Here is a 23327-nt window from a genome sequence, read left to right as displayed (position 1 = left end):
GTCAACTGGAGAGAAAGAAATCTCAGGACAGGATGGTTCAGTAATAATATATTTGCTCAGTCTCTGAACCAAAAGCATTTTCTGATATAGTCAGATATTCCTGGCCTATTTTTGGCATTTGAATCTCTGGCCCTCATCAGATTTAATTTTGGCAACTGGCTCCAGAATCTGTATGTTCTATATTCTTACCTCACTCAATTTAGGAATTACATATTATGAAAATTCTGATATTTTAAATAAGTGGTTGGCTCAAATGTAATCCATTTATTTGTAAATAATGCAGAAGGAGATGAGCAAATTGGCAACAATACTGTGCACAATTTTCTGTACTAAAGATGTGGTGTAAAAATGGCAGGTTGAGAAGGCCCGTGAAGTCATCATTTAAGAAGAAATAAGTTAATGTGTAGTTGAATTTAAACAAGGGCAATGACCTCCAGTGACTGTATTTTACATTTAAATCAGGATTGACTTCAATGTACTTAAAAAGAATTTTGAATCACTGTTACAGAATTCTAGTAAGTCATTAATTATTCTGATATAAATTATATTAATAATATTTCTTGGTTTCATCCAGAAAATGTTCCCGAGAAAAAAGTTTAATATGAATCAAGTGATTAACTTATTTTCACTGTGGGTGGGCTTAGGTAACTATTTTATTGTTATATTTGTTGCAGTCTGTGTATTAATATTTGTTGGAAGTTGTGTTTCAAATTGTTATTAATGATGCTCATTAATTTATATCAGATTATTCATCTTGGGCCTTGCTGAAGTAATCAAGCATTTTTCCTTTTTTAAAAAAATTTCTTTTCCTCTGGAAAATTCATGCAGAAAAGCATCAAAGGAAAATTAAGCTGCCATAAAGTAATAAAACAATCTTTCATGCTGTTTGGTCATTGCAGTAAAATCATAGGGCAAGAAAATTGAAGTAGTAGTCTAGACATAGCTTTTATTACCAAGGAAAATGAGCAGAATTCAAGGACCTTATGTTGTCATGGTCAAAACATAGAACAGTCCATGGGGAAAATTGTTTTTGTAGAATTGCATGAGTTTGACACTTCTACTGAAAAGCTCAGGAGGAGAGCATTTATGTCTTGCATTTACTGAGTGCTCAATAGGCGTTTGACTGATGGATCAGTTAGTTGGTGGGAATTTTATACGATGACTATCCCTTTAAAACACACCGCTATGCATTGCTATGTCTATGATCTGGTCGTTTTTATAGGTCAAATTGTGTCTCCACTTATATCAGGATATGGAGCACATCATATTTCCTATAACAAAATACAAGTTATTCTTTTTCCCTAAAAGAGTACTGCATTGAAATACCATACTATTTGTACTTGTCATTTGATGTGTTCCCCATTCAGTAAGAGTATATAAAAGATATTATGTAACTATAGAGAAGAAATTATGATACCTAAGACACCTAGGTCATAAACCAATAATGTCAGATCTTCAGAAATTAATTGTAAGTTGCCTGAGTTATGTTGGAATTATGTATTAATACTATCTTTATGTGTTTTGTGTATCTATCCGGCCAATGCTCTTTGCATAAAATGAAAGTAAAAAATTATCAAGGAATATGTTGATTAAGAGCTAGCTCTGTTTTGTGTTTGAAAAGATGTCTCTCTTTGAATAAAATATAGAGGAACAGACTTGAATACTGTAGTAACCAGGCTAGTCCCAGGCTTCTCTATCCATAGAACCTAGTACAGAATTTCTTGAAATAAGTGAAGTAGAACAGAAACTGAACTGCTTTCTTGGGATACTGGCTTGCCAAACCCACAGGAAAGTCATATAAAGTGGAGAGTGTGTCTTTACATTCTGTTTCTAAGTAAAGTAACCATTTTGGTTTGGGTCTACACACTGTCCTAATCACACATACTTCTTGTTTTGTTCTTAAGAGACCATTGTCAAATGCCAGATATTTAAGAATCACATCAAAGAAGACCTAATAGGAACCTCTTATTGTTAAGTAAATCAAAGGGAACAGCAGTTTTGCTCTAGTTTAAAGTTTTTAAAGTTAGAAATAGGACTTCTAAGTTAGAGACAATAATTCTACTAACCTGCCACTAGTAGTATCTACTTAATGCTCTTTGAGCACTCCATCTGAGCAAAGAACTGGGCAAAGCACTTTAAGGGAATTTGATATTTTTGTCAGCATCCATATGAGATTAGTTCTTATTATTACTATTATTCTAATTTTCCAGGTAAAGATAGTAAGCTAAGAAAGGCTAAGGTATTGGCTGATAGCCACACTGATGAATTGATAGTCATTAAAAGTCAAGAATTATGATTTAAAAAATAAATATTATTTGTAATGTGATTTGTAAAATATTTTTGAATATAATATTGGTTAATGACTATGAACAACATGTTGACTTAAAAAGAATATGCACCTTTATTGGTTTTTCCCATGTTTTCTTAGACCATATTCAGTCTGTTTGGTAAAACAAATGACACTTTGGGCCCAAGTTCAACCCTTTCAGAATATCCTTATAAAAGGCAACCCTTCTCTTGGCTATTGCTGGTGACCCTTTCTTTTGTGGTTTCATGTGCTTTCTATGGTCCTAGAAATCTTTGTGAGGTATCTAGGTCTTAGATAATTGATCTTTGAGATGTTGATTCATGCCTGCTTCTCAGATCTGCCAGAGTGCCATTAAAGCATCCCAATGTGGATATGGTATGCCATGCCAATCTAAGAAACACCACATTGAGATGAGAGAGACACCAAGCCCTCCCATATTATACACATATCTTGTGTCTGAACAATAAAGGTAGGTGTACATGTCTAGTAAAACTTTTCTATACTTGGCTTGCTCATTATTTCTATTTCTATATTCCCTTTTTCTGAGATCAGTGCATACATCAATGAATACATCTCTGGTTATCTGGGTAAGAAGAAATTGAGTACACAATTATCTTCTCCATTAAGTCATAATAGCATATATTAAGAATGATATCTTTGCACCTGGAGTCACAGAAAATTAGACTTGTAAATGACCCTAGTCATCAACTAGTTATTCCTTCAGCCATAGTTGTACAGCACCCCATGTGCTTTGCTGCTGTAGTTTTTTATCATCATACAAAGAAGGAAACAGATCAAGAGGAAAAGGTATTTTTTCTCTCTAGGAGGTGACAGAACTTTGACTATGCCTCCCATCATGTGTTTCCAGAGCATAGGCCAAACACTCATTGTGTGACATCAGGGTCTTATCCTTGTCATTCCTATCATTGACATGGAACCTTCTTTCGTGGGTAGTATATATGTGTATTCTTGCTTCTCCCTAAGTGGGCACCAGGTGTAGTAAAACAAAAAAGTGCATTGATATTATGAAATTGCTGATATCTGGTCAACATTCAAGCATTGTTTACCTAACAAGAGGAAATTTCATATGGTTCAGTGTACGCTATCTTTTCCTGCAACAAACTCTATATATACGTGCCCAAGCGTGCGCGCGCGTGCACACACACACACACACACACACACACACACACACACACACACACACTTGTTTCTCCAAGACATGTGGCTAATAAGGAGAGGATTAGAGCCCACACTCATATTTTCCAAGAATTGACTTTGTGCTGGATATTCTCCATTTGCCCTTCGGGATTGCCTGTAGACCCTTTTCTAGGAGGCTATCCTGCTTAGACTGCACCAATGTGAGCTCCTTGTCCTCTGACTCTAGAAGAAATCAAGCATAGGAGGAGACAACTTGGGGATAGCTATTCCCCATTCCTTTCCTGCTGGACTCTAGCTTTGAAGGAGCTGTGTTCCTCTGCCCATAGTCATAGCTCTTGCTTGACAGCCCTCTCACATCTATGATCAAATTGTTCTAGATATAACTTCAGTTTGTGTATATATGAGGTTATATTTGCTATGCATGTGTGTTCTGAAGTTATATTTGAATAACATTTATACCTTCAAGTTTTGTATTGAGATTTGTCAATGCTCTTAGGTAGGAATAACAATATACTTATAAACAGTGCTTATTTATACTGCTCTTCTAAAAACTAATTGTTAATTGTTTTTAAGGCCTTTAATATTATTAAACATTTTAAAATAAGAAAATACTGGCTAAGTTTAGTTTCTTAACATGAAATTCAAGGCAATATCCAAACATTTGTGAAATATAATTATGCTTTTACTATTATTTTCACATTAATTATTAGTTTAGGGGCAAAACATTAAATCTGATGCAAATAAAATTGACAAACAATATTTGCTAGTACAAGTGTTTTCTAGTGTTTCGTTTTTGCCTGTGGTATATATAATCATGTGCTATATAGGACAAGAAGAATAAGTAACCAAAGAAAATATTTTAAATTCACTAGAATAACATTTTGGTCTCTAAACACATGTTGGATTAAACTCCCTCAAAACTGGTTTATTGCTAGAACAAACATTGACTGAGCATCTATTACGTGTCAACATTGTGTTCAGTGATGTGGAAAGTTTAGAAGATTCATGGGAATCATATTCTGATTCTAGAAAGCTCCTTAACAATGTCATGAGCCCAGTAAGTGTTGATTGGCAAGAATGGAACTGATAATCCAGGAGTTTCAGTTCTGTTTCTATCTTCCTTTTCATGTAACTGCACGCAGTCTGCAGGCACTCAGTACATAGCTAGCTAGATATTAAAAGGCATGAAAAACAGTCTTCATGCATCCCTAACAAATTGTTCATTTTTTACTCTAGGCGATCAGTGAAGTTGCAGGCTTCAGTGCTCTCTGAAATAAGCTAAGAGTAGGCAATAAATAAAAGTATAGCACTATTCACCATGTGGCATTTCACATCTGAATCTATTATACATTCAGTCTTCATATTGTAGGGCAGGAAAGCCCTAAAGATGCATGTGAGGCCCTTCACATTTAATTGCTTCCTAAAGATGTTAACCAGTGTGTGTTAATGAGTGAGAAAAGCTATTTCGAAGATGATCTGTGTCCTAGAGCCTCTGCTCCCAAATTCCTTCCAGGAAAAGAAGCTAATTTGAGCATCATTTGTAGAAGATTTCTAGGTTCTTGGAGTGTGTCAAGGGGTTAGGGAGAAGGGGAATGAGACAGGAAAAAAAAAAGTAGATTGGAATGGATTATTGAGAGAGCCTTTGGTGGACAGGCCAAACAAACAAACAAACAAACAAACAACAACAACAACAAAAAAGAGAGTGCCTCCAGATTAATCTTTGATGCTATTAAATAATAATCCAGGACCCTAATTGTTTCCACAATTATTTATAAACTTATAAAAATACAGTTAAAGCTTCTCTGTATATCAATGGAGTTTATTTCCATAATCAAGTGGAGTAGGGATATTTTTATATGTGAAGGCATAACTAATGCCAAAGGTTTTTTTTTTTCTTTTAAAGAATCATAAAATATAACCACCACCAAGTCAAGGAAAACATAATGGGAAATGTAAAATTTATTCATATAGTATAAATAAGCAAATAAGGATAATTATTTAAATCTATATTTAGTTGCATTGTTCAATTAGTTTCAGGGGTAGATGTGGAAATCAGACTTACTTTTGGCAATTCCTGTGCTGGACTCCTTTGACTTCTTGTCATAGGCTCCTCTACTTGAGCTAAACCAGACAAAAGTTACATAAAATTGTTTATTCTTTTGCCATCTTTTTTGACTACTTCCTTCAAGCTGTTGAGGTGCTACCCTGGTGAAATGGTACTGTCCTAGTGAATATATCTAGTTTTTTGTTTTTAAATCAGCTATGATTGGATTTCAGATTGATGTGCTTCCTAGTAGCAAGGGTCAAGGGAAATCAGAGTATATTATAACATTCTCATAGTATACCAAAGAAGGCTACAAATAAACTCTTCTAGAGAAATGCTATGTTTTCCTAGTAATAATTCCTAAAGAAATAAGTCTACTTAGTAAAATTTTAATTAAGAGCCTTCATTTTCTTTCAGCAAATATAAAGGTTATATAAACATTTAATTTTCTAAAAGTTGTGATTCTCAAGAGAAGAAATTATCTTAATGGCTCTTCATTTGTCACCTTCAAAAACAAAGCAATTTGAATATTTTCTTTATTATGATTTATTGGAACTTCATTAATAAGGAAGGCTTACAAGTTAGTTATTGTTTTTTGAGCAAGATCACACTGTGCTAAATAACGAGATATGGGAATACATCGAACAGCTTGACTTCTGCTGACTTTTACTTAAGAGTATGAAGTGTTTTAAATTAGACTATGTTAGTATTGATAAAATGTGCACAAGGGGAAAAATAATTTAAAGGCTATGTTTCACTTTGAGAGATAAGTTATTTGATTCAAAAATAAAGCACTGTGACCTGTGAGTGAAGAACAAAAACTCTCATACACTCTGAGAGACAGTGTAAATTGAAGCAAGCTTTTTGGAAGGTAATTTAGTAATGTCTAACAAATATACAATGCATTTACTCATTGAACTGACAATTACACATGCCCAGAAGAATCTGCCCTAGATAAACTTGTAAAAGTTAGCCAAAGTTCATCATAGTATTCTTGAAATAGCAAAAAGAAAAACATTACAAAAATAGTCTAAATTCACAGCAAAAGGGGATTGGATAAATGTATATTCATTTAATGGAATACCATAAGCTAAATAAGAAGTGTGTATAGGGTAATTCTATATATGCTGATATGAAACTACTCCACAGTGAATTAATGGGGAAATGTGAGACATAGGCCATAATGATTTGTCTTCTGGATTATTTTAGTTAGATAATTTTATATGGATATGCTGATATTTATATCAATCACATCAGTTTATATGTAGGAGAAGGAAATGTGGATGACCCATTGTGCTTATTTAAATTTAAAAAGTTAATATATAAGCATTGGCTTTTGGGTATTCCTAGATGACAGTGGACTGGAAGATGATTTTTCATTTTACTTGATAGGTTTCTATAAAATTTGAGTTTTCTAAGTATGTATATGCAGTTCTTTTACTTTTTAAAACATATCAATTTGAGTGTTCTTAAGTAAGTTATTCTTCTTTGTTTTCATATACTCAAAAACCTAATAATTTATATCTTATAAAACAAGGACTATTGAGGTTTCCAAGGTCATGAAGCATGACAAATGTTAGCATATGAAGCATTGTGTTGTCAGGAAGTCAACTCAAGTTTTCTATGAAATATTCACACTGCAAACAAAATGCAGCTCCTACAGCTGCCTTCCTTAAATTGAGAGTTGATCCCTTAGCTGTATGGTAGATAGGTCAGTGTGGGGTTGGGCAGTTAGAGACATAAAAGTTACCTCAACTTCTGAGCAAGAGAATTTTAAATCAGTTATTGCAATTGTTTTCTTAGTCCCTGGTTAAAGAACATGCTGCAAAACAAAGTCCTCTTTGAACAACATACTTCATAGACCCAGCTTGAATTCAGAATGTAAGGAGAAATGGTTGTACATCTCCCATGGACCCTCTTTAACACAACATCCTCTATTTTGGAAGCAGTTCTAAAAAAGAATCATAGAATGACTGATTGTCTTCTGCTCTTTTGAATCTTTCCAGAATTGAGACTTCCAGTGAGTCCCTCTGTGTGTCTGGATCAGGGAATACAACAGCCAAGTACTTCAAGTCATCTTTTAAAAACAGCAAAGCCACATATGTGGAAACCATGGGACGGGCGACGTGAACAGCTGTAAGCTGAACATTTTGAATTGTTCTATCCAACAAGCATTTTAGGAGACAAGAAAGAAGCCCAGAGGGAGGTGGAGGCGAATTGCATCTTTGAATTACTAGGTTCTATTACATAAATTTTCAGGGCTCCTTTCTTAATAAAGAATGTCATCATTGACTTTCTTCTAGACACATTTAAATTTCTCCTGCTATAGAATAAATATTTGGGTAAATTGGACTTTCATCTGGTAAGTTACATTAATGTAAATTGAATTTAAAACCTTGACAATGTGAAACTATAAAATTTTAACTTTGTACTCAGATGACATTGCCTTATTCTATGAGTATGGCTGAATGCAGTTTTCCTATTTATTAATTACTTTTAATCATTCCCAGTCTTTAAGAAATAACCTGTAAGATATCAAATTGTCGAGGGTACCTTCAGGAAGGCATTTTAGAACGTAGAGAAATTAAGGATTTTAATTATTTTACCCAAGATGTGAATAAAATTCTATAATTTAATTTTATAATTATTAAGCAATATTTCAGGAGTTAGTGGTATTTATTGAAAATTGTATAATTCTCTTGCTTACCTAGACTTCAAATGTTAAGAAGCACAATCTTTTCATTGATCAAATGGAGATCAGGGAAACATGGTGCAAAAAAAAAAAACTAGTTATACATTCTTGTACTATTTATGATGAAAACATATCTGTTTTATCATAAAACATTAAATTAATGTTATTTTCTTCTGTACACTGAACTGTTCCCTGAATATTTCATCCTTTCAGTTGACCTTTTATTATTGGGGATGAAGAACAGAACTGAACTAGTGGGAAGAGTTATTTTGACTTTTAGATGGTGGCTTTTCCACTACTGAAAAACTTGACACTTTTTATGGAGAGAAAAATATAAAGCAAAGGTACACAGTAGTACAAGAAAGCCTTCCTAGCAAGCATTTCACTATGCCCAGATTGTAAGTTATATCACTTGAGTTGTGATAGTACCATGAATATGAGGTCATGGGCAGTGTGAATAATTTAAAATTTTAGAAATCTTTAAATCTATATTCATACCTTATTTTCTTTTTAAGCATCTTTTGATTAAATCTGCAGTGGAGAATTCACCAACTTGATCTCTTCTCTTTGTACCCATGCACCCTCTGGTGGTGAAGCTAATTAAGCAGTTGAAATTGTTTAAGGAAACCCACACACTGAGGGCTGGTCCAACAGATAGAAGTGGTTCACAAAGCTTTTAGCAATGTACACATTACGTACTCAACCCTAAATTATGGGCACTAACTATCTTGTTTTATTTTTTTAGGAATCAAACAACAGTCCTTGCTCCCCATGAAACAATCTTTAGAGCTGAGGATCTATCTGTGATTCTGAAAGCATATGTACTGGTGACATCTCTAACCCCTTTGCGTGCATTCATTCATTCAACGGGCACGGTGTGGAGTCCACCAAAGAAAAAACGTTTCACTGTCAAGGTACAATCTCTGCTGAAGCTGTTTTTGTCACACAAAGTACACCAGGGATAAGTAAAGTGCGTTGGGCTGCTATTCTTCGACCTTTGTGGTTATCAAATCCCTTTGAACAAAGATTGCATCTTTTTATTGCTGCAAGCAGAGATTTTCATTTAATAGGTGCTGGTTCAAAAATAAACTGGAAATAGCTTAATTCACTAGGGATCACAAAGGCTACATCTTTTTTTTTTCTTATCTTATTTTAGTTTAATTCTTTGACCTATTACAAAGTGTTTTTGGCTGTACTCTATTTTTCTTGAATTTCTACTTATTCAAGAAAAATATAATCAATGCAACAAATAAAAATATAATTTTTCCCTTATGCTTTTTTGCTTCATCCATAGAAAGCATGATGAGTATTTCATTACATCAGTCAATATGGAATATTTGCTGAGTTAAAAATACAGTTCTCAAGTGTGTCAAATGTAGCAAGCCATGCTGTAAGAGATAATGAGGAAGTTTTCAGGGAAGAACTTAATAATAACTCCCAACAGTTTAGTTACAAAAGGTAGGTTGGGTGAACTTGGGTATAGATAAGGTCTTGTGAAAACATAATCGATCAAATTTAAGGAATTTTTTATTTTAAAAAAGTAGTAATAGAAACAAAAGTGCCTGTGATTTTAAGAAATTTTTTTAAAAGACTGAATTTGATTTCTTTATCATGATTTATCATATAGCCAGTGACTTGAAAGGCTCAGACAGGAGGATCCCAAGTTCAAAACCAGCCTCAGCAACTTAGTGAGACCCTGTCTCAAAATAAAAATAAAAATGAGCTGTGGATGTGGCTCATTGTAAGCTGCCCCTGGGTTCAATCCACAATATCAAAAACAAACAAATGAGAAGAATACATATTACATAAAATTGCATATTTAATTCTGTAAAGCATTTCAATAATGAAAATTGTAAGTGAGCTACTTAAATATTTTTAAAACCATATCAATATGATAATTGATGAATTGATGTAGATGTTAGATAGATTAATAAAATAAATAGCTGACATTTTAGGAAGAGTATTGACCTAAGTTCTTAAAGTTGTTTTATTTGTTTTCAAAACAAACATCCTATCTCCATTATATCAACAACTGTGGCTTTCAGTTAATCCAGAATCTAATTTGAGTTCTTTCATGTCATCTGTCCTGCAAGTCTTTACAGTAGCTGTTCATATTCACCTACGTACCATTAATTATTTCCATTTTTCTGAGTTATTAGGATAAATGATATGAAACTAGATATTAGGTCTCTTTTTAACCTACAAAATGTTCTGACTTCACAAGTTAAACCTCATAGTTGGAACTTAGGCACAAAGAAATGAGAATTACGTACCTAAAATCACATCACATTATTTAACAAATATCTGAGCACTGATCAAAATCCCTATGTCACTCTGGACAAAACTTCTGTATTGTGTTAGGAATTTTTTTTTCTTTTTCTAGCATTCTTTTTATATTCAGCGCTACATATTTTTAGGAAGTGACCATGCATGTTGTCCATCTTCAGAGCTATCTTTTCACTGATTGACGGTATTTCTTGGTGTGTTTTCCATTACAGTCTGTCTACCCACTCTTCTATTAACAGATAAACTGACTGTTCCAATTTTGGGTTAAACCAAATAATGCTTAAAATGTAAAAGTCATTGTATATGACTTTTTATGGAGCTGCGTAAGATTTTCTTGCAAATATATACTCAGCAGTGAATTACTGGATGACAGGCTGTGGTCCCGTTTGGATAGATTTAAATGATGTCAGCTTGCCTTCCAGATTGCTTGCTTCAGTCTCTATCTCATCATTAGTTTCCGTATCCCTAAAGCTTGGTCAACACTTGGCCCTTTCCAGTCCTCATTTTGCCAGTTTGACAGATGAGAGGTTACATCATACTTTTGCAAATAGCTCAACTTGTCATATATCTTGCCGACTTTATCCACAATGTCTGTTGTTGATTAATCAAATTAATTTTTCTTCATGGTTTGTGCTTTAGGATATAGTTTTAGAAATACTTTCTTATGTCTAGATCACAATGACATGCTTTGACATCCTCTTTATAATTTTTTCCTGAAGATACAAGTGTTTAAATAAGAGAGTTCATCTTTGATCCATTTTTCTTTCACTATATCCTGACCAATTCTCCCACTTGTGGGTTAAAACTCACCTTCTCCCATGAATCTAATGTCACATTTATTGTGTAAGTTCATATACTTACATGGAGCTGCCTCTGAGTTATTTTGTCTCACTTGGTCCACCTGCTTATGCTATCTTGGCTTTGTAGGTATGTCTTAATGCCTGGTGGGTAACGTTTTTTTCTTTATTTTGTAATTTTCAAGTTTAGGATAACTAAGTTCTAAACATTTATTTCCTTCCTCATAAACATTTAAGAATGTTGTATTAGTCACAGTTTTCCAGAGAAACAGAACCAACACATTATACATGTTACATATATAATAATAGATAATATGAGTACAATTATATACATAAGAAGCCTATTTTGCCTGTGGAGATTTATTTTGGGCATTCACTTATTAAGTCATGGAGGCAGAAGTCCTATGATCTATAAGCTGGGGAACAGGAAAGTTAGTAGTATAATTCAGTCTGATCCCAAAGGATCATCCCAGGGGATGAGAGAAGATGGATGTCCCAACATAGGAAGGTACAAGCCAATTATTAGGACTTACTGCTTCTATCTGACCCTTTTATTAGTGTGCTTTCTTTTTGTTTCTTTTAAACTATCCTTTTCTCTTTTTCACTGTAAAGTTCAAATACTCTCTAAGTTTAAAAGTTATACATTCTTAATATTTGTAATATATAGTCATCATCATTAGTTCAAAACATACATTTTGGGAAGGAGATCCTGGGGATTGAACCCAGATACACTTTATCATTGAGCTATACCCCCAGTCTTTTTTATTTTTTCAGTTTGAGCCAGGGTCTCACTAAGTTACTAAGCCTGGTCTGGGACTTCTGATCCTCCTGCTTCAGCCTCCAGAGTCACTGGAATTACAGGTACGGACCACCATGCCCTGCCAAACATACACTCATATTTATTTTCTCTTACTGATATCTTAAGCTTTTCAAAATCTTTATCTTTCCTTCAACTCTGTCTCCTAAAGGCTCTGGATTTTGTCTTTATACCACTTTCCTAAGTCCCTTTTTCACGAAGAAATTTTTATTCTACTTTACATCTTCGTCACCTCCCCCTATTTTTCTTTTGTACTTCCCCCCTTCAATAACAAACTTTATTTTATTTTTTAAAATATATTTTTCAGCTGTCATTGAACCTTTATTTTTATTTATTTATTTATATGTGGTGCTGAGAATCGAACCCAGTGCCCCACACATGCTAGGCAAGCACTCTACTACTGAGCCACAACCCCAGCCCCAACAAACAAATTTTATCAAGGAATTTATCACCCTAATTTCTCCTATTTGCAATACTCTCCTGTATTTTTTTTTCTGATCTGAGTGTTTTCAGTTTGTGCCTAAAATCTTTAATCTTTACTTTTGGAAAACTCATTTTCATTAATTCTTGAAATATTTTTGTTCACTATTTTTTACTTCTGTTATCCAGAATTTGGTCTATCTGTTTCTATTCTTTTTTTATGATTTGACTTTTCTTATATATTTTCTATCTCTTTATCTGCTTCCTAAATGTGTTTTTATCTTCTGGGACAGTTCTTTGATCTTATCTTTTGAATCATGAAATCCTAATACTATATCTTTCCTGCTATCCATCTCATCTGTTGCTTTCAGTTATTTATTGTATGTATAACTTACATGCTGATGCCCTTTAAGAATCTCATATGATTTTATTTATACCTATTAATTTCTTACTGCATTTTCTCTTTGTTCTTATTATTTGTTTTCATGTTTAATTTTGCTTGTGTCTTCCATTATTTCCTTAAGTAGATTAATCATGCTTATCTTAAATTCCTAGTCCATCCACTTAAGTAGCCTGATATGTATTATGTAGTTTGCTGCCTTTTTTTGAGATAGCAGTACTTTTAATATATCCTCTATTTTTGTCCTTTGAACTTAAGTTCCCTTGCAGATATTATTTATTCAGCCAATATAATATTTAAGGAAGGCCAGACTTTGCAGGTGAATCCAAGGAAAGGGCAGAGAATGAATTCTGGGCACCATAGAAAGAACCTCTTTGGGTCCCTTTTCTTTGCTGCCACTAGGCTAGATAACCTCACTGGTCAGAATTTCACTCCCTGACATCTTCAGAAGAAAAACACTGGGAGGAAGCATGACCCTCCATTGAAATCCATCAAGCCCTGGGTTTGAGAGAGAACAGGGTGGAGAAGTAGATGCTAAATGTGACTGGTCTTCCCATACATCTCATCAACTCTTTACCTGAGCAAAGACTCAGCCCCAAGAAATTCAGCAACCTGAATCCTGGGCCTGGGCCAACATCCTTAGCAAGGAAGGAACAGTCTGCAGTGATGACTGTGCTGGAGAAGATTGGGGCAGGGGACTAGAATACTTTCAATTCTAGTCAATTCTTTCAGGAAGCCTCCAGCAACTCCCCCACTCACCTCCAGTCCTCCTTCTTCAAATCCCCACAGACCAGACCAGTGCAAAACAGCTTCCAGAGTCCCATTTACGAAGGTTATTATTGTCCTGTTGTTATCAAATTCATGCCTCAGTCTCATTTTGCCTGTGCAGACTCACTATCTTGATAGGAAACCAAGGGCCTCAGGTATCCTGAGTAATATTTTAACAATTATTCCACCCCCCACCCGCTCTATCTCATCACCTATCCCAGTAAAAGTGACTGGTAGAAATTATAAGCTTTTTCTGGTAGTATTGTTTATGAAGACCCTGAAGATAAATTATGAGAGAAGAAAGCTCATTGGGATTCACTTTTCTTTATGTTTTCATGCTATATTCCCTGTTTTGCTTCTGATTCCTGCTTTTGTAGTGTCTGCAGGACAGACGCAAGCTGCCATTGCAGCACAAAGAACAGCCAGCAGTTCTTTGTCATTTTCATCCCGACCTTGGGATTTATCTTTTCAAGATCTCAACTGATTATTCTGGAAAATACTGTTATCTGCTCTCAGAGGGGCGGTAGCACAGATTCCTGGGTTTATGTGCAAGACAGCAATTGTTTTGTTTTGTGTTAAAGTTAAGCTTGGGGATACAGATAGGTTTCAGAAAATCAGGGGATATTTTCTTACCCTTCACATGAAGAACTTCTGTTAAAACAAAAAAGGTCATACCTATTAATTGAGTTACTTAACCCTTCTCCAAACTACTACTTCCTCCTGGTGTTTTTAGATGTTAAAAAAATACATGTGAGCTTCTCAATGCTAGGATAATACCAAAACCCACTATAAAGACTAGCCATGTTATTAAACTAGCATGTTATTAAACTCTTTTCTTAAGTTCCACAAAACATAATTTGTGTGCGTGTGTGCACATATTGAGTCCTGAATTCAGAGGCAAAATTACTTAGTTAAATCAGTAGTGATTTATGCACTGTTCAGTGAGGCAAGCCCACTAAACTGGTTATCAGTGGCCATTTATAGAACATTCTGGCAGCTAAAGGAGGTATGAAAGTAATCACAGATATAACTATGAGCTCATTTATTTCCCATTAGGTCTGCTGCTGAGATACTTTATCTGCTAAAGCTTTGGAGAAAGCTGAAAATATCAAGAAATGCAAATCTTAGGAATAATAAATCTTATGTAAACTGAATTTTTAAAAAATACCATTAGAATGAAAATATTTTGAAATGGAAGTGGTAGATGTTTCCCAAGGATATTCAAGCTTAATATGGGGGAGGTATGCAAAAACAAAGAAAATTTATATCAAATGCAATATTTGATTACTGTACCTTTTGATCTAAATAGAAAACACCCAGATTTGCTGCTATCCTGGAAATATTATTTTCTTGGTGAATATAATAAATCCAACTATAAGCAATATTTTATTCGAAAATATCTTGTCCCCAAAGCTCAATTTAGTTACAAAATATGTTAGTTATAGCCACGAATTCAAGAGTAGAATCCATTCACAACCATTCTAATTATAACTTTTAATCACATGAATCCATGGCCATCTTTATATACAGATCAAATAGATGAAATGCATCCTTTTATTCATTGTAAATCACAAAATAAGAAACTTCCCCAATAGAGAGGAAACTCTAATATCTTTTTAAAGAGGTCTGAAGATTCTTTATACATGTGACCATAGTTGACTCTTTTGAGAGCATATTGCTGAAATGACTTGTGACTTTGGGCAGGAAAATTTGCCAAAAGTTTTATTTAGTCTAGTTGAGACATAAATGAAGTCATTGTTTGACCAGCCACTCCATCTTTAAAGATCTAACATTTGTTGATATCCAGTATTTGATACCAGACATAAATTTACATGAAGATGATTCCTGGAATATAATCATCTCTTGATAAATGTCTTTTGGTTGAATTAAATCAAAGGTCACTTTAAAAAAATGTAATTGTGTGAAGAAATTGCTTGAGTCTACTTTATCCTTAACAGCTCTAAGTCAGCCACTCTACTTCGTAATGACATATAAATGCACAAATCAATGATATATGAATGATAACTTGTTTTCCAGTAAGTGCAATAGACAGATGTCATCATCTGCATTTCTGGACGGGGCCACTGTGATTGAAAGACTAAAACCTGAGAGATGCAGATACTTCTCAAGTCATTATCTGTGAGAATCATGTGTGATGGAAACGCAAATTAAAGCAAGCCCACACCTGTGACTCTCAATCCCCAGCTCTCCTCTTTTGTAGTGGGGACCATTCCTCCACTTCCATCCAGTACCTGCAGTTTCCTCTTACATCAGTGCAATAATATGATGTACACAGAGGAAAGCAGAACCTGGGCAAAGAAGGGGAATGTTGTTATTTACAAGTCTCTTTTTAAAAGATGCACATATCTCTTATCTCTTGTTCAGTTTGGATACATGACACAGTTGCAGGGATGAAGTTAGCCTCATGCATTGTCAATATTTATGCAGTCCCTTTGATAATGCTGGGCAAGATAGCTTATATATTCCCAGGGTAAAAATGAGTAATGTCTTTGGAAGCAGTACAGTTTTTCAACCTTAAGAAGGGTTCTTCTCCTGAACTTCATTTTATGTCTAAAACTGCAGACTGTGGAACAGACCTTGTACAAGGCTTTTTCACTGAGCATCTGGCCCTTCAGTAGGCCTGGGAGATTTATGTTAGCTATAGAAAGAATGTGCATAAAAGTCTGGTCCCAAGAGTTTGTAAAAAGAGTTGATGTATTACTTAACCTACTCCTGTTTGGATTAAATTAAAAAATTTCATCAGGGAGTTCATTTTGAAGTCTGATTTTTCTATAAATAGAAGCTATAGTTAACCAGCATATAATTAAATAAATAAGAATGGGACAGAAGCCAACTTAAAGGAAAACATTAAATGAGAAGAGCAAAATACCATTTATCTAAACTAGCCTGCATTGGTATCAAAGATTATTTCAAATATCTGTTTGCTCTAGAAAAAGAATGATTGGTTTACAACTGCACATGATTTAAATTTATTTTGAACTTGTTGCTGTTGATGGAAATTTTATCTCTCTCTCTGTTTTAAATCCACTCATTCAGTTCATTCACTTTGTGCCTTAAAAGACTTGTCAGGTAATTCTGTATATTCGTTAATTCTCAAGACAGAATTTGAATTATTATCCTACATGGAAGGAAAATTGTTCATTAATCATGGTCATGGCTCTTTGGTCAAAAATGATAATTTTAGTACATGACCCTAAACATCAGAACAGCAGCCGTATTTCTATGTCCTGAGAGCCTCACCAAATGCCTGACAGGTACTCTAAAAATGTTTATCAATAAAAGGTTGCCATCATCACCATTTCAATTCATGGTGCCTTGTTAACAGTAGCATTAACAACTATCAGTTTGGAAGATGTGATTTAAGAGCAAAGTCTACAACAGGAAATAGGATGAATTTGTATCTAACTCTTGGAGAAGTTAAACATATTATTTCTTTTGAATTCATGTAACCATCTGAAAGATAGATGCTTATGTAATTGCTGATATTTTCTTAGTCATTTTCTATTGCTAATAACACAATATAACAGATGGGTAAGTTATGAAGAAGGAAGTTTATTTTGGCTCACTGCTCTGGTCCAAGGTCAAGGGCCCGCATCTATTGACAGCTGTCTTGGTGGTAGAGTCATGCACAGGGCACCATGTGGTAAGAGATAGGGAGTGTGTCCTGGTCTCTCTTCCTCTTCTTACAAAGATATAAGTATTCAATCATGGGGGCCCCACCTTGATGACCTTATCTAATCCTAATTACTTCCCCAAAGAATCCCCTCTTGAACACCACAGTGGAATTAAATTTCTATCCTCACAATACCTCACAATGAGAATTAAACTTCAGCCATTTGTTTCAGAGGGGACAAACCATCATGAAGCCAGAGAAGATAAGTATGCTTTATGTGTACCATATGTAGACATATGTACATATACGACAACGTAAAGGTAAATCACAAGCCTAATGAATAAATCTGTGAAATTATTTATTATTAGCAAATTATTATTTCTCTTAAATATAGAAAATCATTTGATAAGTGTTAATGATTTATCTGAAAACCAAAGATGTGCTGATATTTAGGAATTTCAATGTAAAGCCAGGGGAGGTAAGTGAATTCCTTTCAGGTGCTGGAATGATGGAAAAGGGGGATTCTCATGTTATTTTGGGGTATTGGGATGTGTCTTTCCCCACTCCTGAGCTGCTCCCTCCACCTGTGCTGTCCAAAGCCCATGTCTTCCTGGGTTCCCAGAGGCAAGTGTTTGCAAGATGGGTGAGGGGCTAGGATGAGGACTTGGAAAGGGGAAATCCTGCTCTTCAACTGGAGGCTGAGAGCCAGTGAAGGGTCTTCTAAGAAGCTCCTTAACAATAGCCTGTGTAGGCTCTTCCTCTTTTTGCCCAACACAGGAATGTCACTCTAAATTCTGATACACCTTACTGATCACAGTTTATAATTAAGTAAACAGATAGTTAGAGCAAAAAAAAAAAAAAAGGGCATGGGAAAACGGGACTAGTATAAACAATGTTTCAAAGCCTTTTAAGCAATTACAGAGAACATTATTTTGAGTTTCTCATTATTTCTTTTTTAATACTTATTTTACTTTACTTTTAAAAATTAAATGCTACATAAAAACATAAAAATTACACATTTTGTGGGGTACCATGAGATGTTCTGCTACCTGTATATATTGCGTAACATTCAAGTCAGGTTAAACCTATTTATCTCCTCAAAACATTTGTCATTTTCTTCTGGGGGAAGCATTGAAACTCCTTTCTTCTAGTTTTATGAAATGTGCAGTACATTATCATTATCTGTAATCACTCTACTGTGCAATAGCACACCAGATCTTCTTGCTCTTATCTAACTAAAACTTAGGCCCCATTGATCAACCTCTCTCCTTTTCTCCTCCTTGACTACTCTCCCAGTTATTATTTCCTTAATAAATGAACTAGCTAAATCAAAAAGATGTCAGAGAGAGCTGTAGTCTCTTCTTCACTACCCTCCACATGGAAGAATTGTTAAGAAGGATCTTTGGGTAAGGAACCCTGAATTAAGGCCACACTCAGCAAGTTTTCTGAATTTTTCCATTTCTGTGCAGGTACCTAGAGAATTGCTGAATTTATAAATCTTTATCCCTAGACTTTGACAACAAGGCTCACCCAAGCTTTTTATCATTGTGATAATGTTAAATACCACTTGCTGAAAGGAAAACATGTTGGGAGGTAAAAATCAGATAAAGAAAAGAATCAGCAAAGAAACAACGGAACAAAAACCAAGAAGAAAAATTTACCTGCCTAAATATGCTTGAAATCCTTGAAAGAAGAGAATATGTTTATTCTTCAGTTAAATAGGAAATAAACCTTTAACACCTGGGACATTGTTCACTACCCAGCAGGCACAGGGGCAGAGAAGGCTTGGAACAGAGATTCCACTCAGGATAATATTGAAAGAATAATTAGCAATAAAAATAACTTCTTTACAATGGGGATATGAGAACAAAGTATTAAAGTGAAAATAGTGGCAGAAAATGTCAATCAGTTAGTTTAATATGTAAATCTATTACAGAAAATGTACCAGTGGGGAAGATATGATATTTTATCTTAGGGTATGCAGCAAAATAATTTTTTGCTAATACATTTTGAAACGTAGCAGGTATTTCTCATTTTAACATTTCTGTTAACAATTTACTTTATTCCTTGAGGTCTGTCTCAGAGGCTGTGGCAAATTCTAAATATAAGATGTCCCCAAATGTGCCAACTAGGTAAAACTGATTTGTTTGCTAAAGGAAGACAGACTTTTGCTCCCTTCAGGAAAACATCTGACTTGCATTTGTCTTATGTGATTTATGCACTGTAAGTTTAAAATGAAATACAACTTTTCCTTCCCATATATTAAACTGTGGTTTCAAATTTGGAAGAAACAGCAATTTTTTGTCACCAAGGAAACCCACATCCTTATGAAGAAAAAAAATTTACTGTGTTGCTGCCACCAAGTGGTCCTTTTTGGCATTGCACTAATAGCCTGAACTATCCAAAGATGAAAGGGGGGGAAATAAAGGTACAAACGCTCAATCAGCAAAGCCTTGACATTTTTCTTTCTTTGGATTTTACACACTTGTCTTTTAAAGTTATTTGATAATGCATAATTGTGTTAGGAAGGTACACTGATAAGTAGAGATTCCGAATGATGACAATCTTCAGTGCAATTGAAGTTGCTAGGCCACAAAATTATCTGGAAAATTTTCAGCATTTGTAAATCCGTAGACATTCTATTTCCATTTAAGAAGATTTTTCAATACACAAGATTTTTTTTTAAATTACTATAAATCTGGAATTGGCATCTAAGAATGTATTACTTTTATCCCCGTAACATTGGTGTTACTTCTGTTTGATTTTAATTTAAACCTCAGATCTGCTGTTAACCTGAATTCTTTCAAATTATGTAAATGATTTAATATTTTGATATGGAGATAAAAATGTATCTTTCATTTTTCTGAGTGCTATCAAGGCATATTCTTTTTTCAGGATTCTGCACACATGCAAAGTGCTGTATTCCCTGCCTACTGCAGTATAAAGACATACCTCACTGCTTTTGTTAGCTGTATCTCTATGGAGCATCTGCCTGCAAGGCAGCCATTCTCCAACCTCCTCATTGACTGATAGGGAGCATTTCTGTAGACATCACTCTCCTCTGTCATACAGCTGTTCTCCTACTTTGTAACCCCCGCTCCCCCAAGCCTGTGCAGGCAGTTCATACAAGCTCTTTGAAGCATGTCTTTAAAATTTGGAGAAAGTGACTGCAAACAGTAGATGAATTTCTAGGTATCCCTCTGTTTATATATATCCATATCCTTGTGCAGTATGGCTTGTGCTCTGTCAGCTTCCCCAGCCTGGTGTCTAGGTTCCACAAGTCAATAATTCTAGACACCACAGCTTCCTCCTCCTTTTTATAAAAACTATTCCAAAGTGATGTTTTGTGGTTTGGTAGACATTTCTAGCAGAACAATTTCTGCTAGGATTTTTTTTTCCAGATGTATTTGAAAGGTGAGATAATTTTTCCTTGTGCTTGATTGTCCAGACCATCTACATGTAGAATAAGTATTCAAGTCACAAAACCAAATCATTATCTAAACTCAGAAGTCACAGAAGAAAAACATTATGCTAAGGAAATACATTTCATTTTCATTCTCTCAAGGAGTCACTGTTACAGTAAAAAGAAGTGTGATTTTAAATATGAATAGGACAATGATGGTTCCTTTCAGGCTGAATAATAAGCAAATATCTGACTGTAATTTTACTCTACTGGAGAGAAAAATGAATCACTTGTGGGAGATCTGTAGTATTGGATATGCAGAACAGAAAGGAAAAATATAAAGGCACAACCTCTAGATGCCCACGGATAGATGTTCAAATAGGAAAGTCCTTGTACCAACTGTATGACTGTATACAAGTATTTGAACCTCTATGGACACTTACTTTACATGTCTGTAAAATAGGAACACCTTTCATATAGGTTAAAAAATCCTTTTATTCCTTTTAAGACATTTACTGAAGATAGACATCAAGTTAATCTCCAGTGGCATTGTATAAAAGATACAAAGTCCTCACCTTTGTGGAGTTTATTCTTGTATGGAATGATAGATGAAAAACAGATAAGAATTAATTATACATGTATAAACAAATACAAATAATAATAGATATTATATAACTAAAAATGAACAGGTTGGGAGATGATGGATTAATACATCTCAGAGGTGGAAATGAGAATTGGTGTTGGGCCATGAGAAGGGGTAGACAGAGTGGGTTCAAGGAGGACTCTTCAACCATAATTTGAATTTCAGTGGCATTTACTGAGAGAGATTGGATGGGAAATGACTAGTCAGAAGGAGTGGGAAAGAGAAAGGAGGAATGAGGAAGTGAGGAGATCAGCTATTTCTTCTTTGTGACCAAAAGATCTGACAAGAAAAATTTTAGCGGGGGATAAGTTCATTTGGTTCAAGGTTTCAGAGGTCTCAGTTCATGAACAGCCAACTCCATTGTTCTGCACCCAAGGTGAGACATCACCAAGGCAGAAGGGTGTGGAGGAGGAAAGCAGATCAGGACACAGTAATCAGGAAGCAGAGAGAGCCTAAGCTCAGCTCAATCAGAGACAAAATATAAACCCCAAAGGCATGGCCCCAGTGAACCACTCCTCCAGCCATACCTTACCTGCCTGCAGCAACCACCCAGTTAATCCCTATCAGCAGAATAATGCATGGATTATGTTAAAGCTCTTATAATGTAAGCATTTCACCTCTAAACCTTCTTGTATTGTTGCACACATGAGTTTTGGGGGGACACTTCATATCCAAATCCTAACAGATGGGTTTCTGATCTTAGAGCAGCTGACCCATTAGGGAAGGCTCTTATTCATTTGCCTCTTCTCAGGCTTTGTTTGCTCCACACCCAACTGGGAGCCCTACAAAGAAAAGTCTCTCCTTCAGGGTTTGGTGCTTGCTTTCGCCTTTAAAGTTATCTCCCTGCCTCTTCTCTCCCCATTCCCCACCCTCCAGTTTCCAACCAAAGTTTTCTATCACCCCTAAAACAAGAGAAGACCTTGCTTGCCCATCCTAATGTGACAATGTGGTTCTCACATGACCACATCCCTATTGCTATAAAAACTTGAGGCAGCCACCCTGGGTTAAAGGGGTATTCTCAGAGAGGTGGTGCCTTCAAGCACAAGTTTAATCCCTTGGAGGAGTAGTAGAGTAGTTGACTGTGAAATATTCAGACAGGAAGGTGAGGAAAAAATGCTTGGAAAAATGTCTATCCTGACAAGGGTTAAATTTACTCAGTGTTTGGCATAGAAGCCAAAGTGAAATTGGATGGAATCTTAATGAAGAACTCAAAACAGAAGCAGCAGGCATTAGACTGCATTCTCAGCACTGAAAATAACAATAACATTTAGAAATGAGGCTCTTGGATCACCTTACCCATATGAGAAGTTCATAGAAGAAAGAGCTGAAGACTCCATTTAAAAAAGAAAAGAAGGCAGAAATAAACAACAAGCAAACAACAAAAAAGCATATTTATGGACTGGGGCTGTAGCTCAGTGGCAGATCGCTTGCCTAGCATATGTGAGGCATTGGATTCAATCCTTAGCACCACATAAAAATGAAAAAAAATAAAATAAAGGCATGCTGTCCATCTACAAGTACAAAAAAAAAAAATCCATACTGAATCAGTTAGCTTTGGTACAACAAGCCACCCCCTAACTTGACTGAGCAAACAAAAAGTTTCTTCTCATGATTCTGTGGGTTGGCTGGGCAGACTCTGCTGGTTTCTGCAGGGAGTTGGTAGTTGAGCTGGGGCTGGATGGTCTAACCTGGCTTCACTCACAAGCCTGGCTGTGGCTGAGTTTCAGGGTCATAAGGATGTTGTGGCCACGTGTCTTTCATCATCCAGTAGGCAATTTGGTGTCAGGGATCCCAAGAATTGCAAGGGAACAACTCTGAAGGCCAAGTTTTTTTCAAGCTTTTGCTTTTGTAGTAGACTGAATACCCACCTTTCAAAAGCCATATCCATGTCCTAACTCCTACAACCATGAATTTGGCCATATTTGGACAGAGGGTTTTGGCAGATGCAACTAATCAA

General features: G+C 35.2%; 1 protein-coding gene across 7 annotated transcripts in view; it reads left to right on the top strand.

Moving 5' to 3' along the window:
- Cped1 (cadherin like and PC-esterase domain containing 1) overlaps positions 1-23327 on the top strand; it is a 250834-nt gene that overhangs the window by 83888 nt on the left and 143619 nt on the right. For all 7 annotated transcript variants that reach the window (XR_013435263.1, XM_078040309.1, XM_013362253.4 and 4 more), the window contains 2 exons: positions 7517-7646; positions 8948-9116. Coding sequence is in view for 6 of the 7 variants with exons in the window: in XM_078040309.1 (XP_077896435.1) it covers positions 7517-7646; positions 8948-9116 (299 nt within the window). In the remaining variant the exon portion in view is untranslated. The remainder of the gene's footprint in view (positions 1-7516; positions 7647-8947; positions 9117-23327) is intronic.

Source organism: Ictidomys tridecemlineatus, chromosome 2 (genome assembly GCF_052094955.1).
Source record: "Ictidomys tridecemlineatus isolate mIctTri1 chromosome 2, mIctTri1.hap1, whole genome shotgun sequence".
Taxonomy (NCBI): domain Eukaryota; kingdom Metazoa; phylum Chordata; class Mammalia; order Rodentia; family Sciuridae; genus Ictidomys; species Ictidomys tridecemlineatus.
This window is presented reverse-complemented; position numbering and strand designations above follow the sequence as displayed.